General features: G+C 36.0%; 1 protein-coding gene across 1 annotated transcript in view; it reads left to right on the top strand.

Annotated features, from left to right (window-relative positions):
- Positions 1 to 18642, top strand: part of LOC111046379 (protein pigeon) — a 44284-nt gene extending 25642 nt beyond the window's left edge. The window contains exons 9-12 of the mRNA XM_039422136.1: positions 11297 to 11509; positions 13612 to 13802; positions 15595 to 15809; positions 18293 to 18642. Of these exons, the coding sequence (XP_039278070.1) occupies positions 11297 to 11509; positions 13612 to 13802; positions 15595 to 15809; positions 18293 to 18546 (873 nt within the window). The 3' untranslated portion in view covers positions 18547 to 18642. The remainder of the gene's footprint in view (positions 1 to 11296; positions 11510 to 13611; positions 13803 to 15594; positions 15810 to 18292) is intronic.
- The last annotated feature ends 1616 nt before the right edge of the window (positions 18643 to 20258 follow it).

Here is a 20258-nt window from a genome sequence, read left to right as displayed (position 1 = left end):
AACCAAAGTGTATGTGCCCTTCATTTTGTGGAAAACACAGTGAATGGTGCATCTTATCTGACAATGATACGAAATTAGCTATCTCCTCAACTAATTTCTGACTCAGACAACTTTATCTTTCAACAAGATGGAGCACCACCACCCTGGCACAAGGATGTACGCCATTTCCTCAACACCAACTCGCCTTATCGTTGGATAGGGCGCACAGGACTGTAAGATTTGGCCATGCATTCCTGGCCTCCACGGTCCCCTAACATAACATCGTGTGATTTTTTACTGTGGGGATACGTTAAAGATGGTATTTATGTTCCTCCCTTAACACTTGAAATTGAGGAGCTAAAAACCGGGATAACTGATGCAGTAGCTACAGTCCGAGAAGACATCTTGCGAACAGTCTGGGATTAATATGAACGTTGGCTACCGAATACATGTCGTCTGAGCCTCAAAAGGAGGGAACATAGAACACTTATAATAAATCATATGATAAACTTGATACTTCTGTGAGTAATTTGTTGTAAAATTGTTTTGTATGCTCCATTTTTTAAAAGAAATATTTAATTTTCCAATATTTTAGTCATTCTTTTTTAACACTCGGTATTATTTTTAAATCTAAATTATTCATTTATTTGGAAAAACCTACATACATGTTTGGAAACAACAAGCTTCGACAGCCCAAAACTGTTTCAGATTCAGAAATACAAAATTAATAGAGAAAAAATGAAACTACAAAACATTATAGGAATGAAATACAAATGAACAGAATATATGTCATGTTAAAATGATTAAAATTATAATATTGACAATATTAACAATCCAACAATTCAATATGTGAGTATGTGAAGTTAATTATTCATATTATGTAATAAGGTAAATAGAAATAAAATATAAATATTTATATTACAAGTAGCCCTATACAGAAAAGACAATAATATGTCATAAGGTTGTTGAGGAAAAAATGTTAGAAAAGATAGTGACTGGTTGTTGACTTATCCTTCACCGACCACGAAGCTGTTCACCAAAGGTAGGCGCATACAGATCATCATCGGACGGATCGGACGATTAGATTTGATGCATTGTTACTTTCCTTGCTCTATTACCATAGGTAAGGAAAGTATTGCTTTCCGAAAAAAATTAAGGTACCCCAATTTCTTAATTTCTATAGGTCCCCTGAGTCCGAAAAAGTGGTTTTTGGGTATTGGTCTGTGTGTGTGTGTGTGTGTGTGTGTGTGTGTGTGGTGTGTGGTGTGTGTGTGTGTGTGTGTGTGTGTGTGGTGTGTGTTGTGTGTGTGTGTGTGTGTGTGTGTGTGTGTGGTGTGTGTGTGTGTGTGTGTGTGTGTGGTGTGTGTGTGTGTGGTGTGTGTGTGTGTGTGTGTGTGTGTGTGTGTGTGTGTGTGTGGTGTGTGTGTGGTGTGTGGTGTGTGTTGTGTGTGTGTGGTGTGGTGTGTGTGTGTGTGTGTGTGTGGTGTGTGTGTGGTGTGTGTGTGTGTGTGTTGTGTGTGTGTGTGTGTGTGTGGTGTGGTGTGTGTGTGTTGTGGTGTGTGTGTGTGTGTGTGTGTGTGTGTGTGTGTGTGTGTGTGTGTGTGTGTGTGTGTGTGTGTTGTGTGTGTGTGTGTGTGTGTGTTGTGTGTGTGTGTGTGTGGTGTGTGTGTGTGGTGTGTGGTGTGTGTGTGTGTGTGTGTGTGTGTGTGTGTGTGTGTGTATGTGTGTGTGTGTGTACACGATATCTCATCTCCCAGTTAACGGAATGACTTGAAATTTGGAACGTAAGGTCCTTACACTATAGGATCTGACACGAACAATTTCGATCAAATGCAATCCAAGATGGCGGCTAAAATGGCGAAAATGTTGTCAAACACAGGGTTTTTCGCGATTTTCTCGAAAACGGCTCCAACGATTTTGATCAAATTCATACCTGAAATAGTCATTGGTAAGCTCTATCAACTGCAACTAGTCCCATATCTGTAAAAATTTCAGGAGCTCCGCCCCATCTATGCAAAGTTTGATTTTAGATTCTCAATTATCAATCTTCATATACACTTTAAACAAAAATTTCAAGTGAAAAAGATTGAGCATGAAAATCTCTGCAATTAATGTCCAGTAAAATTTCCACCTAAAATTGAAAATGAGCTTGAAATTCGAGAAAATGTGATTATTAAATTGCAAACTGTTGGCAACTGTTGGTTCTATTAAATCATTCACTACGAAGAGATGGCAGACCTCGTGTGTTTCCAGCGTTATTGACCTATCACCAGCTGTCTCATATCTTTGAATAATACACTTGTGATGCGCGAGAAGACTAGCGTCAGGTGATCAATTTTCATAACGGCAAGGAAAGTTGTGTGAGTGCGCCACACCAGATTTTTTCAATTGGAGTGCGCATACCTATCCGCATCGTATGGGTATGCGCACTCCAATTGAAAACAATGCATCAAATCTAATCGTCCGATGCGTGCCGTCGGTCCGATGACGATCTGTGTGCGCCTACCGTAACGCTCTACACCTGTTCACGACCGATTCCGCCGACCATCAAAAATGTCCACATGCCGACAATTTGAGAATACGCTGCAATCTTATTTTCGATTCACGGTATTCATAATCTGTTCTGCTGAAGGGAATAGAGAATATCATGTGTGATCTTGTAGCTGGACAAGGATTTAACTATACTCCTAATGATAGGTGGTGACAAATCAATATGTGAATTATCCTCAAACCGAAACTATAATGGTCGCTTTTATCCACAGTTGGTTCAACCATTAAGGCCCGCCGCAAAGTAGACCCACGCTAATCCACGAAAAGCAACCCACGCCGTGGGATGCTTTGTAAACCATTGCTAGGCTTCTCTAGACATCTGTGTAATGCATGCAATGAATAATCCACTTGTCAGCTGATTGATTATGAATAATTCTATAGCAATGGTTTACTTAACATCCCACGGCGTGGGTTGCTTTGCGTGGATTAGCGTGGGTCTACTTTGCGGCGGGCCTAAACCCATTCAATCAATGTATGTTTGCATTATTTTAATGTGTGTTAATCTATTCAGCTGATGGTTTAAACCAAGGTACCTAGTAATAATCATTATTGACCGAGCGAAGTGAGGTCTAAGATTCAAGTCGATGGTTTGGCATTTCTCATAATGTTTAAATGTTTATATGTTGCGCATTTACGGCGAAACGCGGTAATAGATTTTCATGAAATTTGACAGATATGTTCCTTTTTAAAATGCGCGTCGACGTATATACAAGGTTTTTGGAAATTTTGCATTTCAAGGATAATATAAAAGGAAAAAGGAGCCTCCTTCATATGCCAATATTAGAGTAAAAATCAGACTGTAGAATTATTCATCATAAATCACCTGTTTAGTGGACCATAATACTACCCGTTCAAAAACATCGAACATCTTGAAAATGTTTCTTTCCATCAACGTTGTAGACAGTGTTGCAGCCAGACCTGATAACAGCGCTCACACTCACATACCGGGAAGACACGTCACGGTACGATAGGACAGAAAGCTCTATGTTTATTTAGGATTTTTCTAGACATTTTAAATTGATAAATTATTATTAATTTTTGAGAAAACATAACAACAGATCAATGTAACTTACTGAGCGCGAGGTCTACTGTTCACAGAAGTACTAGTTAGTTTGTTGGTTTTTAATTTTGATTCCGACTTATTCATGAAGTAGAGCTAGATTCTCTTCTGTCAACAGTGACAATGAGCAGTGAAAATATAATTGCCTTGAGTTGTGGTGGATTATTCTACTACTGTAGCTTGGTCGGGCTGAATGGGAATAGTGTAATTGGAACCTTTGAGAATTTTGCATTTATACTGTTCACTGCTGTGTGGGAATCCATTTTAAAGCCTATAGATTCCCAATATCATCATCTATAGTGAGATCCACGTTATAATGGCAGTGGAGAAAGATAGAACAACATTGCCGATCATCTGTATTGTAAATGCCTTCTGTAGAGGGTAGCTGATACAGGTTTATTGATGTAATATTAACTGTTCATTCTCGTTTAAAATGATCAATTATATTTTATTAAGCAAGAAATTTTATTTTCAAATAATTTTCATAATTAAGATTAAATATGTTATTAATTCTACATTGTTAAAAGACGATCTGACAACAGAGCAAAAAGAGAAAGAGAAAGCGCTGCTTTGCTGAATGATAGATAAGGATCGCAATACCATTGTCATAACGTGGACCTTACTATAGGAAGACTTCTAATCCTTTAGAGGGTCATTTTATCATATCTGGCAATTCAAAAACTAGACCAATCGTTGCTTAATATGGTGAGTATATTTTTATATCTTTTTGATACAAAGAATAATTCCATGAAATTAAAAATTTAAAATTGAAGAGACTTGAGATATTTTTAAAAATAACACTTTATTTCAATTGAAATTATTACTTCAATTAAAATTAAAATTAATTGAAGAATTAATCTTTCACGTGAATATCCTTCTTAGACTAGATGTATGAAGCTTAATTCTAATTACTGTACCGTCAAAACAGCTATTCAGGATAAAACAATGCAGTAGGAAGAGTTTTAATCCATATCTTGTCATAATTAGGTTTAATTAGCATATCATTGGCCGAACGTAGGGAGTCTATGTTTCAACTCGGATTTTCTGACAGTATGTAACGCATTCACGGCCAAACGCGTTAATAGAATTCTATGAGATTTGGCAGGAATATTCCTTTTTCAACTGCGCGTCGATGTATACACAAGGTTTTTTTTAAATTTTGCATTTTTAAGGATAATATGAAAGGAAAATGGATTCCTCCATACTCCGATATATCTATTTATATATTTTATCTACTCTTGAGGTAGGATTAATCAGACTATAGAATTATTCATAATCAATCAGCTGACAAGTCGATTAGACAGATGTCTGGAAAAGCCGTGTGTATTTCTATAAGCTCTATGGCTTCAATATGGCTTCTTATTATAGCTTCGAGTTTAGTATTAGCAATTTTGTATGTATAATATAACAACTATGTATAGTTTTGTCAATAAACTCCTCTGATTGCAATTCATTGGCAATCAGAGAAATTATTATTATTATTATTAATATTTTGTTTTGCAATCATTGTATTACTAGTAGTTCTGTGAACAGTAGACCTCGCGCAGTTATAAACCGCAGCCTCCTCTTATACTGTCCATCAGAGTAAATCCTGTCTGTATGTCGTGTCGTGTCGGTGAGATATCGGTGTGAAAACGGCTAATGGCTGTTGGGTTGGTGTATGAAAAATGCTAACATCAAAAGCTAATCTCCTTCAAGACATACTGGCAACAGGACAGCCCAAGTTCAAAGCAGAGAAGGTTCAAGAGACAATACTATGTTATTTCAGTTACTAATTGCATGTGTTATTGCACGCAATCAATAGTTGATATTTAGATTGTTTAATTATGAAAATAAATACGTGTGAAGGCAGGGGGATATCATCACCTATATACTATGAGTAGGAGGTACTGGTTCAAGGAGTGGCAAGCAGAGCTGTGAAAACAATTAGATGTCTTGGAAAAAGAAACAAGGACAAATTATAGTTTGTAGAAATAGAAATACATTTTCAGAAGAGCAGAAAGAAGGAGGAAATAAAAGCATAGTATTGGGCTGATGAGATGATCTCTAGTTGTTCAGTGTTGGGGCGGGCGGAGGTAGCAGAAAGCCAACTGCGCATCCCTGACTCCTGTATTCCTAATCACGGCATGCTCGCTGGTTGACTCGATTAGCTGGATACAACTCAGGTGGATGATCAATGTTATTGCTATGCATAGTAGCGTCTCGATGCTGTGGCCTGTGGAAGGTGTAAATCGACCCAGGATCTTCTTTCCAGTCCGCGACTGTACAGTAGTAGTATTAGATGAAGAACTCGGAGATGATTATTCTTTGCAGATGAAATTTATGACAAATTGCATTTATTCAAATGCTAATAAATAATAATTATTATTAAATAATAATCACATATTTGCAGTGGCAGAAGTTTTCAGGTTGATTTAGAGCATTTAATTTGGATTCTCGTTTAATAATGATGTTTTCCAATTAAAATGAACAAGGAGGTAATAATTATGAGTTTTAGAAGAAGATATATATGTGAGGAATCAGAAGAAGCTTGGTATGAGACACAGTTCATGTATTGTTGTTTTATTGTAAACTAGCAGGTAGGCCTGAGGTCTTAGTTTCGACTCGATCGGCTTTTGTCTGTTTGTTTGTTTGTACCGCAGTTACAGTCGCAGTTATTGTCTGATTTGGATGAAATTTGGTATGCAAGTTCTTTGAAACAAGGCGCAGAAACGTATGTGTAACGATTTTTGATAAGACCTCCGGTTTTAATATAAATTGTGCCGCTCTAAAATGTGCTGTATTGAATGAATGGTATCGTTGGAATGCTATCGATAGAGGAGTTGTCAGCGGTGAACCTTGAAACGTCTGAGCCGTTCCAAATCATACTGTATTTATTAATATTGAAGAAAACTTCCCACTTGATTGCACCATTTCTTCTTCCCTTTCCAACACGATATTTCCCTGTTTCATAGATGAATAGTTTCTAGACCTACCGAACCGGCCGGAGACATCACAGCTTAGTTAGTTAGCTCTTGTTTCGTTTTAGTATGAGATCGGAAACCAACTTGTGAGCATAAACATTCTGCATAGGCATAACAAGCCGCCATAACATTGAATCCACTTTCATAAAAAACATTATTAGCAACCTCCCGTCATTGTCCACCAACATACCCATGTTATTTAGAATCATTTCCGTCTCACTATCGTCTGTGAGACGATTCATCGTCTAAATAATTGCCTACTGCATATTCCATTTTTCTGTCAGTTGACCGATTTTCTTATAATTAATTGTTAGAAAATTTGTAATATTGTAATATGGGGACGATATGAAGGTACCTCCTTGAGAGACATTTATAAGTCCGGTGTCCCTGGAAACAATGTCTTTAAGCACTTTCAGTGGAGAAAATAATAGATTACATGGATAATCTTCACAATATACTGTACTTTATTAATGGCCATTCTCATTAGTTTGAAAGTTGTAGGCTATTCATGAGCGAGGTCTACTGTTCACAGAACTGCTAGTTAATAACTTGACAAACTGAAAACTTGACCTACTGAAATCTTCAAGAATTTAAAATAGGCCTATAACCATCCTCGGTAAACTAAGAATCTATATGCAACAATGCAAGTTAATCAGTCCAGTAGTTCAGACGTTATAATACGTCATTCGTGAATTCGTGAATTTCCTACCCCGTACGTGTATAATCCAATTCTAATCCTTTATTCTAATCCTTTTTTACTGTACTAAATTATACGATACATATTTTTTGTTGATTAAGAAAGTAACTTGTCTAAAATTTGAAACGCTCGTGTATACAGATGATCTGAAAGTCTTCTGAAATATAAACGCAAGTGAAGATCTACAATTCTTTTAGCGAGATATTGATCAAGTGATGAAATGAAATTCAATGCTCATGAACATTTAAAGAATATTAGCAGTGTTCATCACCAGGAAAACTGTCCCACTTTATGAACATTATTCCCACTCATGAACATTTAAAGAATATTAGCAGTGTTCATCACCAGGAAAACTGTCCCACTTGAAGCCAGCTACAAGGTTGAAGAGGACCTAATCAGAAGCGTTAGTGTCCAGGACCTAGGAGTTCAATGTGATCCTAAGTTATAGTTCACCTTACATGTGGAGAATGTTGTTGCCAACGCTAAAAAGGAGCCTGGCATCATGAGGTGGATTTCAAGGGATTTCCGAAATGCCAATACACTGATGTGTCTCTACACAGCGAGAAGCCATCTAGAATATGCGTCGGTGATCTGGAACCGGGAGAGAGTCATTTATGAATGTATGAATGGTGGAGGGAATGCGGAAAAAATTTCGTCAAGTATTCGATGCGGTGCTTCATTCCGTGCTGCGTGCTCCGAAGATTTATTCTACAGAGAGTTGTGCTTGACAATAAACTTGGAAAGTTTTGAAGGGCGGAGAAATAGAAACGATGTCATAATGCTTGCCTCTGTGGTTAAAATACCGTTGGTGAACATGAGATCGATCTGATTGTATCAACTCGACATTTTTGACAGTTTCTTGTGTTCATTCATGTACTATAATATGAAACTACACCTCGCCAGTAATAAATTTCCCGAAAGATTAGACTTTTGTGCCAGCAAAGGTTTTCAAAACAAAGTTGAAGTATCTTAGGGAATATTTTTCAATGCTAATTCAATTGCTATTACTGATACATATAATAATTTTTCGACACAGAAAAATCACAGTTATTTCAAGCAACATGATGACATTTATATAAAACTATGTACCTGAAATTTTCTTTTTTTTCATTATTCACTTGTGCAAGTTAAAATAAGACACTGAGCTGTCATTCTGTACGTTAAATACATATAATATATCTGGATATGTTCAAACTTGTCTATTTCTTTAAATAAATACGTATTTATTATTATCAACTTGAACGTAATATTAGAATTTTCATAGTTTGGGTGACAAACCCAACAACATTTCGTTTAGTTCCGAGCAATTTCTTAATAATTGTTCGATTAAATTTGAACAATAGTAACTTAACTTGGATGAGTTTAATTAAAAGAGTACATTATAGTTTTAACGTTTTTAATAATAAATATCGCTTTAAAATTTGTGTAATAATTGATTTTTGATCTAAACCTCCATTCAAAATGTATTATAACATATAAAAGTAATAAAAATTGATGAACCAAAAAACCGGTAATACGGCTTCTTTTTTCGATTAAACGCGCCAATACAATCCACAGTTTTGCCAACTGATTCCACTGCCATTTTTTCCATTAATTAGGCCTACAGCGATTACAATAGCAGTAGCTCTTGTTTTCCTGATTGCACTTGGCAGGTTTGCAGGCAGGACTTAGTTTAGTTGTTATTTTTGATGCAATATGCACTTGACCACTAGTGATTTGTTTTCTATTTTTTCAACTCAATTTGGGCTGTTAATTATTAGTTTTTTAGATACTTGAGTCTTTTTAAAACTTTATTCAGTACAGGTAATTCATTTTTTCTCATATCTGATGGTTTATTGTCATTTGTTAGGCTGAGAAAACTTCTATTTTGATCTAGAAAATGGTTGATAGTTTTTGTAGCGTCTCCTTGCTTTTTATCGTAACATATTTTTTCCAAGCTCAAACTTACATGATATAATTATAATTGCATTTGCACTTTTGGTCTTATAATTTTTAACCGTTTAGTATTAACTACGTCTTTATAAATTTTCCTAAATTATTTTCAAAAAGTGTCCTTAGTAAAAGACTTTTCTACTTACTAACAAGTTTAATCACGCAAAGCTTTATATTGGCGAAGCTAATTCAAATTTGATAAATTGTTGTGTAACTTATGCTAATTATTATATTTTTTTAGTCTTTTCGTAAAATTACGATAGACCTAATTGTCTCTTCTAACGTTTTTTTCCTGATTAGCCTACTTCAGATTTTTCTTTTGAAAACACTTCTACACTACTTCATGTTTTGCTACAACCTACTTTCCCATCTAGGTAGCCTACACATTTATTTTAAATTATATAACTCTCGCTTATTCCCCTGTTCATCGCTTTTTTCTCCATCTTTGGTAAAATTACGTCTAACTAATGAAGTAACGCTCCACCGTTTATTTTCGACTGTACACTATCAAAACCTACATTGTACGTATCAAATATCTACAATATGATATGGCTAGATTTCACTTTGAATGCGCCAGTAATCTTGTATATCGATATTAAAATATCAATGGTATATCAAGTTTCAGTATTATATTATTTCAATTTCCGTAGTTTTTCGTTTTGTTGGTTATGGTTATGAGTTATTTCAGTTTTATTCCTAGTAGGCTGTAAGTCTATTTTCAGTTTTATTCTTAATAATATCGATCCTATCGATATCTTACTACTAAAACATTGATAGTGATTTTGATATTAAAATATCAATAGTTCTGGTGCACACAGAACGAGTCGGCTTTTTCTGAAAGTAAATGCACAAAATTGGAGTTAATTACAAGAGAGAACGCTTAGAAGATTATTAACTTGATAATAAATTACAGATATTACCATAGCTCTTTAATAGTATCTTGTTTTATGTACTTTAATCTATCTTCGTAATTAAGAAATACACCTAAAACATCTGCTAGCTTTTATTTGACCGCCATTAGTTTTTCAATAGAAGTAACTTGGATTGTAAAAAAAGGAACGCCTGACCGCTTTCTGTTTGCATACAACCATAATCATAAAAACAATGGAAAAACTTTCATTCGACATTATCTTTTATTGTCTTTTCTTTTGACATTATATTGCATTGTTGCAATCTCTGTATTCATCTTGTATTATTGTTCCAGCCTCTCTATTTTGTTGTATTGCCGTTGTAACCGCTCCATTATCTTGTAGGCTACTGACGTTGCAGCCATTTCTTTTATCTTCATTATCTTTTATTATCGTTGGAGCCTCTCTGTTACCTTGTATTACTGTTGCAGCCTCCTCTCTATCACCTTGTAATGTCGTTGCAGCTTTCCTATTATTTTGTATTATCGTTGTAGCCTCTATTATTTAGTACTGTCGTTGCAGCCACTCTATTACCTTGTTCTATCGTTGCAGCCTTTCTATTAGGCTCTATTATTGTTGCAGACTTTCTATTAGGCTGTATTATTGTTGCAGTATTTCTATTAGGCTGTATTATTGTTGCAGCCACTCTATCATCTTTTATTATTGTCGCGAGCTCTCTATTATCTCTTATTATCTTTGCAGCCTCTCTCAAATCAAATCGTTTATTGAACAAAAAATACATGGTACAAATAATATTTTCAAATAACATAATTATTGTGCTACATGTCGGCAAAAAAAACTTGTACGCTCTATTATCTTGTTCTTACATTGCAACCTCTGTATCATCTTTTGTTATCGTTGGAGCCACTTATCATCTATAGTGAGGTCCACGTTATAATGACAGTGGATGAAGACAGAAGAATAGCGATGCCGATTCTCTGCATTAATTAATCATATTTCTACACTGTCAAAAACATAATTGACACCGTTGTGGACCTACAAAAGGATAGTACCACCGGCTTTGTCGAAAGATAGACAAGGATAGCAAAACCAAAGTTGATCAAATACTGTCATTATAACGTGGATCTCACTATAGTACTGTCTTTGCAGCCACTCTATTATCTTGTATTATCTTGTTCTATCGTTGCAGCCTCTATTATCTTGTACTATATTGAAACCTCTCTATTATCTTGTACTGTCGTTGCAGCCAGAAGCACTGTCGCGATGCAGCACGCCCCTCTCTCCTGGCGGCGCCCTGATTGGCGGTTCGGCCGGCAGTCTGACCGACATGGCCATGATCACTGGTGGTTGGGGTGGTGGCGGGGGTGGCAGGTCAAAAGGGGCGGCATCAGCTGATCCGCTGCCCTTCTACGAGGTGGAGTCATCAGCGGCCAGCAAGCAGGAGCATGTCATTTCTGTCGTAAGTCACACACTCCAAACTATCTTGAATGAAGTCAATATTTCAAATGAAATTGAGTACTTCATCTGGCGGAGCAAGGACTTTTTAGTACTCTCTACCACTCGACCTTCATATTCACATTAATATTCAACATTTTACATACAATGCTGTGAAATGTATTTTGTTAGAATTCACTGAAATTGTCAGAGTTTCTATAAAATATTATAATATCCATGCTTCATATTCAATGATGCGGAGGTATAGTGTAGTGTAGAGAAGATATTTGAGTGTGTTTGAATAATGCATTATTAATAAATATAATATAGAGTGACCTGGCTGGCTCTGGTTTGTTGTCAAGAGCTTTGAGGGTGCAACTGATCAATTTCAGAGCCTCTGACATGACCTGAAATTATTATAGTAAACGCAAATTGGAGAGGCGGGTGATTGTGGCTCAATCTATGAGTAAAATTGGTAAACTTCAAATAGTACAAAAGTTCAAACTTTTCGTATGCTTTATGTTTGTTTACATTTGAAATGTCATCATAACCTGACTTCTTATTAAAAATATGCTTATTCAAACAATCATGAAAAATGAAATCAAATAACAAGAAAAGTACAAATATATAAAAAATAAGAAACGAGCTCACTGAACTGTTGTAATTGGACAAGTGACGAGTATTTGTTTGTTTTTCTCTGAAACATGAATAAAACCTGATTTAAAAATAGTCATATGAATGACACATCTCCAATATTTGAATAACATGTGCAATATAGAGCTTGAAATTTACCAATTTCACTTAGAGATGGTGCCACCGTCACCCGCCTCTCCCAAGGTCTATAAAATACACGTCATGATACTATTGTTGTTTGGAGCGGTCATTATGTGGGGTCTTCATGGCGGTGCATTTGAAATATTCCAATCGGCTCATAACAAAATCATGCATTTTGCTTTTAAAAAACAATATTCTGGTTCAGATAATATGTAAATTCAGGTTTTCGATTTTTTATTATAATTAGATTTAAGTAATAAATGGTTCAATAATGCTTTTTTTTTATTATTAAAAATTATTCTTATTCTTCTAACTTCTACGATTCATAAGGCATTGGGCAAAAGGCTAACCTCAAAAAGAGTTTTAAGTTCTCAATCTAAAAATCAACAATTCAGTTCCTAGTTGGAATCTAAATATTGTTATTCAGTGGGAAGAATAATTTATTTTACAATTCAAAGCCAAGCAATATTCCTTGAACAATATAACAAAATAACACATCAAGTTGTTCAATCTATAATGATAACAGCTGATAGATTTGAAAATTGGTGAACTAGAACCCCATAAAATGGCAGTGTAGAAAGATTGAATAGCATTGCCGATTCTCTGCCCTGCCACCACTGCGGTATTATCATTCATCCCCTCATTATAACATGGGCTTAAAATACTCGTAGAGAGTTGCCTTTGAAAATGAATAAATAATAGACCACTGTCTTCTATAGAATATATTATATGATTGCGGTATATAAGATTTAATATTAACATAGAGAAACAATAGCGTAAGTAGATATACCATGGTATAGGGCGTTTATGTCGCAACTTTTACTGTTATCTCAAGCCGATTACTGTTGATTATTGTAGAATTTTACTGTTTTTGTTGGGGTGAGAGTGTATGAACGGCACAATATGAGAGACTACCAGTGTCACACAGCTTCACGGGAAAGAATTACATGAACTATGGGCTTGAGATAACAGTAAGAATTTGTGACATAAACGTCCTATACCATGGGATATCTACTTATGCTGTTGATTATCTATGATATTAATCAGATGTTTTACTTAATAGTTATACTTTTGATGTTAGGAAAACTTGAATTCAATTAAAATGAATAAATACTATTATTTCTGTCTTCTATAGAAGATATATGATTCCGGTAGCCTATATACGATTTAATATTAATCAGAGGTTTTACTTTATAGTTATAATACTTTTGAGGTTATGAAAACTTGAATTCAAGACTCGACTTTGAGTTTTCAAAATCGCCCATTCAACACAAACGTTGAAAACTCTTGAATTCAAGTAAACTTGACTAATGTAAAGCCTAATTTAGAGAGAGCATGTGTTGTGTTGTACAGAACCTGCGCGAGGTGAGCATGCACCTGTTGAAGCGAGGTGGTGTGGCGGGCATGGACTCTGGCATGCAGGTGCACGCAGTGGCCACCCGGTATGCGGCCGCTCAGCTGGAGGCGTCGCATCACCTCTGTCAGCTGGTCACCAGGTCAGCGGCTATTGATACAAAGCATGTGGAGCGCGGATTTCCTCTCGTGTAAGTTTCACAAATAAGTCATGATTTTTTGACAAAATTATTATGTATTTTATTGTTGGCTTATTTTTTCACCTTGTTGAACTGTGTGATCTTGTCATTTTTTTTTTTGCTTATAATCTGTAAATACTGTGAATTGGATGGAATAAAATTTGAATTTGGAAAGTAATATAGCAAGAGACTCAAGGTCTCTTCACATTCAGCTACGCTACACTAAAATACGTGCTGTCTCCCAATGTTAAATCCAAGCTTCGTACGCATCTGAACCCGCCCACATCAGCGTAGTGTATGATATATGAACTGGTTAGGCCTACAATGTTTTCTAATAATGTATTATGCTGTGTGAAGTAAATTAATTTTTGAATTTGAAGAAAGATAGGACGACTACGTCTTCTGAAGACATATTTCAGCGTTCCTTAGCTAAGTGTGAAGAGAAGCTCAGAGTAGTGACATCAGACCATTAAAGTATACAAGATGGTGCAGAGGAAACGCTTTTTTCGAACCGCTAGTAATCGGCGACGGGTGGGGGTATTGCCGTTGAACGAATGTTACACTATGCCGTTTCAGTCACTCTGGAGCGTTGGAACGTACAACATCGTGTGATCGCTGTCGATCAGTTTTCTTTAGAAACAATGAACCTGTAGTCAGCTAAACACGCCGCCCACAAACGTTTGCGATCAGGTGATGTAATCAAGGCGACCTCTTGTTCGTCTTGATTGAAAACCCAGCTTATGTGGTGACGACTATTTGTATGCACGCGCAACGAACGTGGCAATACCCTGTGCAAAACATCAAAATGTAGGTCGGACAAACCAACAGTGAATGAATTGTGGCAGGTGGCAAACGCTCTGTGTGCTCTCTGTTCGCGAACACCGAAAAGTCCTTGTTTGAAAAACGTTCAAGCGTAAGTCTGAAAGCACCTCACCAATGTTAAGGGAGGGTTCAACATAATGTTCAACAGACAAACTAAATCGGAGCGGGATTTGAATGTGAACTACATTCATAATGTTTTTCAAGAACAAGCAGTTACCGATTAAGGTTTGAAATATTCCAAAATTCCTTGAAAAAATAATAATCAAAAACGTTATTGGTATTTTCATATCATAGATTCAAAGTTCAGAAAACTACAAAATCATTCCACCTGCAAGGAAACAACCTGTGTTTATTACAATTAGATACCTTATTACAATTAAGAATGAAATAGCCTCTAAAAGTCTTAATTAAAACCAATAATTTCTTGCAGAAGAATTTTGAGGTTGGAAATTCAAATGTTCTTTTCAACAGCAAAATTCAGTTCTTTCCATTCAAAACAGTTCACAAAGAGTGGTCGTTCGAAAAGTAACATTGTTTTTATATTGTTGCTGGTCTTAAAAGACAGGCAGAAGCATTTTGTTTATGTGTGTTTCAAATGGTCAGTTTTGTCAGCCAATGTTTGAACGCTGCCTAAGCACCAAATGAATTCATTCCTAGCAAAATCCGTTTTACACAAAAAGCCTGTTAAATTCTAATCGTGATTGGTAGTTACAAAAACCAATCAGAGGAGCATTCTGTGAAAAAATCCTCTGATTGGTTCTCTTGGCATTTTATCATGATTTAAATTTAAGAAGCTTTTGTGCAACCGGGACTTAGTATTTGAAATGATTTGTCAATTCATGTTAGAAGACCATGCTATTTGAGATTCATAGTACTGTATTATCACTCTTTAAAATCTCGAGTAATTGAACATTCAATTAGAAATAAATGTCTAATATTTGAAAAATCAAGCTTTAACAAATGTAATAATGATTGATTTCAGGAATGCGTTGGAGGAGGGCAAACGGGTAATTCTGTTTTCAGTGATGGAGCGCTACAACTTGGCCATTGAGAGCCTGGCGTTTCCCCTGCCTCAGGGTTTTCCCTCGTTCATGGCCTACCTGGGCTATCGCACGCTGCCCTTCGCCGTCTTCCTGCAATACGTGCAGGCCAGTGTTCTGCAATTGCAGGTCGACGTCATGAAGGCTATCATTGCAGGTGCGCTCTCATTTCATTTGAATTTTTATTCATCGATAGTCGGTAATTAGTAATAGTCATCCTTCAGTGAGTGATCACAAAGCTTCCGTGTGATTCTAATCATATTATGAGGTTCCGAGAAAAGGGATCCTATTTAGTGAGGTCTACTTTAAAAATGGAAGTATTTGATTAACAATAGTGTCTGATAAAATAAGCTGATACTTGGACAAAATATCCGTGTTGCCAAATTGTGCCAAATGTCAATCAAATTAAATTTTATTGCTTCACATTACATTAAATTCATATCACAAATATAATATATTCTCAAAACTAGAAATATTCAGTTTTTATCATTTGTACTTATATGGTGACAAAAGAACCATGGTTTCAGTCAAAGACTTTGAAGAGATATAGACCCACAATGCCTATGCCTTCCCAATGATAGCTCTTACTTGAAATTGAAGGCCGCCATTGGGGTATTTTAGCACGAGATATTATATCTATATATGTCTTATATTATAGACTAGCCGTCAGGCTCGCTTTGCTCGCCATATCCGTCTAGCCAGTGGGCTCCGCCCCCTGGACCCCCGACTGGATCGTCCAAGAATGAGATTAGCAAGCTCGCTTCGCTCGCCTGCAATTTTCATTTGAGCATTTTTATCATGTTAGGACAATCCAGTCGGGGGTCCAGACTAAACGTCTGGCTAAACGGATATGGCGAGCGAAGCGAGCCTGACGGCTAGAAATATAATTTTCCCAGGATTGAAGTAGCAGTGCCCAATCAATTTTTCCGCGATAAATGCATTTAAATCTTCAACTTGGTGCCAACCTAACAAAGTGAACTCAACTTAATGCCAACCTGACAAAATTATTAATTTAGTTGCCAGTTAACAACTGTTTCGAAGAGGTACTCTATCTAGATTATAGTTCTATAGTAACATATGATATGGAAATTTCAATTATAATTAAGAGATTGATTGATTGAGTACTTTATTTATGTAGATTACAGTATATACTGGCTTATACACTTATATACAATAGCTTACAATACAGCAAAATTATAGATGAATTTACATAATATAGACTAGGAAATAACTATAGAACTGTATATGATGTGAAAAAGCAATTTGTAATATAATAACTATAGATAATAATCATATTGTTATGCATCTACATAAATTGGCGGAGCTTTGGACATATCAATTGGAGATTGATACACAGAGATTGGGAGAAGAAGAATATACATGCTAAAAGACGAACTTTAAACCCTTAAAAACAACCCTTAGAGTAAAATATTGCCAAAAGATTTCTTAGTGCGCCTCTAAAGGCCAACTGAACATACCTACCAATTTGAACGTTTTGGTCCGGTAGATTTTTAGTTATGCGAGTGAGTGAGTGAGTGAGTGAGTCAGTCAGTCAGTCAGTGCCATTTCGCTTTTATTTATATAGATTACAAAGGCATTGGTATGTAATAATCTTATAGGCTGCCCCCTCAATGGCCGATTTCAATTCCAAGTACGACACTAGCGCTGCATGCATCAGCGAGTCTATGCATCTTTTAAGGTCTTTTGTTTGAGTGCTGGTGACTGGTAACAAAAATTGAAAAAAATATCGTTTATACTATTAAAATTGATCTGCCAAATTGAACAAACCCATATGGATTTCATAGTCATATGGATATGCATAAGAAGAATAAAATTTTTAACAATTTGGCAACACGGATACTTTGTGCAAGATGCATTTTTTTTAGTTTTAGTTTATTTATTTCATCCTGTGAAAGTGGTAAAACGATTTGTCAATTTTTCACTGAAATTAAGTTTCCTAATTTAACGAATTAACGAATCGTTAGAGTTGAAGTCGATTCTCTGGTGCCGGCAAAGTGATTGTAGAACTCGGAAATGGAATAGAAGCAATGCTTTACCTGCTCCCTCTTCAATTCCATTTTGAATCTCTTCGACTCTAGCCCCTTCATTGAAATTGAAATTGATTTTATTTCTTCTTCGATTACAGAATACAATATTATAATACAATATAAATTGTGAAGAAGGCTCCTCATATGGGCAAATGCCTGTGAGTGAGGAACGAGTTCCAAATACAATTGAGTATTCTTTACTTATAAGAGTAAAGACAAATCAAAGAATTGTAAAGATTTCAACTTTTAGAGTTATTGATAAAGAACAAGCGACAAAATACTTATGTAAAAAATACATATTCTAAATACCTATAAGTAGTATAATTCAGTATCTTTTCAAGTAGGTGCACTTTTCAGGCATCGACAAACATTGGGGGCCACATTTAAAACAAATTGTTTTATTAAGAGATACTTAATTTTACAGTTTGTATTATTTATTGGTGTATAATGTATGATGGATTTGTTACTTGTTACCAGCACACAAACCAATAAAGTTTTGCTGTAACGCCGATTGATTCTAAGAAATTTTACGTGATATTTTTCTACTTTATAATTTTCTGATGCAGTAAATGAATTTGATGTATTTGTGCAGATTTGTCGGACACGGGTGAAGGCCTGAGACGCAAGCTGCGCTTGCTGCAACTGTTGCCGCGTTCGCGCGCCAAACGCCTGCTGAACCAGTGGACGCATCCGGCCAGCCTCATGCTGCGCGCACGCGAGCACACGCTCAACATACTGGCGGGCGTAGAGGGCGCGCATCCTCCGCGCCCCGCCCCGCCGCGCCAGCACACCCGGCTCAGGAACCGAGGTAACTCCTTTTTTCTACATCTATGGGGTGTGCATTGAGGGAGAGAGAGAGAGAGAGAGAGAGGTCAGGCGTTACGAGTTTCAGTGGTCTTAGGCTGGCCACTAACGGTAGAACAAGCATGCACATACACAGTCGACTTACATTGTTGTGTCATCACAGCTGTCATCAGCGAGAGGCTTCTAACATAAAATGAACAATAACAATACATAAGCCACTGGTAAATCACAAATTATGATAGAAAAATAATATAACCTTAAATAGAGCAGCGAAGAAAAAATAAACAACATAAATTGGAGAGCAGCTTCTCTTTGTCTCAGATACAGAGTAACGACCTGCAACGGTCATAGTTATTCATTTTTTGTGTAGTTGGTGGTCATAGTTATTCAAAAGTATAATAATAATAAATGATTCCTTTAAAAAATGCAACAAACAATTGAAACATAAAAAGTACAAAATATCTAGAATATAATACAATGAGTCTATAAAAATATGTTTTTTAATTCTATTGGAAATTAACCTACTCAACTATGGGAAACCCATGTACTAGAGTAGGTGTTAGTACTTAGTAGTAGTAGGTTAATAGATTCTGGGTGGGGTGCAAACTGCAAATACGTTGGGTAAGTTAGCTCACATATTGTTTGAGATTATGTTTCCTATATGATGTCCTCCAGTTGAAATAATCCAGTTTTTAGCGGCAGTTTTGAATTTTCTATGTCTTGGGTTTTCTATTGACTTGATTTGTGCAGGAAGTAGATTGTGGAGTTTTGGTGCTAGGTGGTTGAAGTGTCGTTGATATATTGCCTTCATAGCCACGTTCGTACTACTGTAAGAAGGTTTCTGTTTGTTGTGTTATGACTGTGGCTCCTTTGTTGAAAGCTTTCGGGGTTTTTGTGTAGTCTGCAAATTATTTCCAAGGAGTAGAGCTGTCTTATGTCCATCACACCAAACTCATTGTAGAGCTGGTCTTACGGATAACGAGGTGGCCTCTGCTTGATGATCTTCATTATTAGTTTTAGGGGGTCAAGGTGCACGTAGTTTGTTCTGCCCCATCCTACAATCCCATAGGTAAGCTTCCCAGTATTCTTTGAGTATCGACCAGCTGATTGCCTGCCGACAAGATTCAACTTGCGCATCATAAAATGAATATGATCAGTTCTAGAAAATGAACCACTCATGCTCATGTTTATGTTTTGTTCTAAAGATGGCGAATGAATAAAGTGCCTATTAAATGTGAAAGAGTTAAGGGTTAGGTTATATTTAGGTTATATTTAATAATGTTTCATAATAGTAGGTTAGGTTTTTGCTTTGAAATTACAATATGCTAGAAGGGGCTAGGGTCCAGGTAGAGTTATGTTTTTGATGTTTCAAAGGTGAAAGGGAAGTTTAGGGGGTTAGGATTTTGATTTAAAATGGCAATATGCTGACTTAGTTATAGTGTTTTTTAACATCAGTTGAATAACAACCGTTATATTTTATGAATTATATTATTTAAAAGTAAAAGTTTTTTTTGTTGAACAAAATAATTATATATTGATTATGATATTGAATTTAATGATAAATCATCATTGAATAATATCATCAAAATAGAATGACGATTGGCTCCAGTTACAGTGCTCGGTAACCATCATCACAAAGAACGTTACATTCAAAGAACTGACTGAATGGAACGGGAAAAAATCGTTACTAGCGCATGCGCAATACGGTGCTGATTGAGACCGAGAGTAATTTGTAAATTGGAGATACAAAAACC

This window comes from Nilaparvata lugens, chromosome 2 (assembly GCF_014356525.2).
Source record: "Nilaparvata lugens isolate BPH chromosome 2, ASM1435652v1, whole genome shotgun sequence".
In the NCBI taxonomy this organism is placed as follows: Eukaryota; Metazoa; Arthropoda; class Insecta; order Hemiptera; family Delphacidae; genus Nilaparvata; species Nilaparvata lugens.
This window is presented reverse-complemented; position numbering and strand designations above follow the sequence as displayed.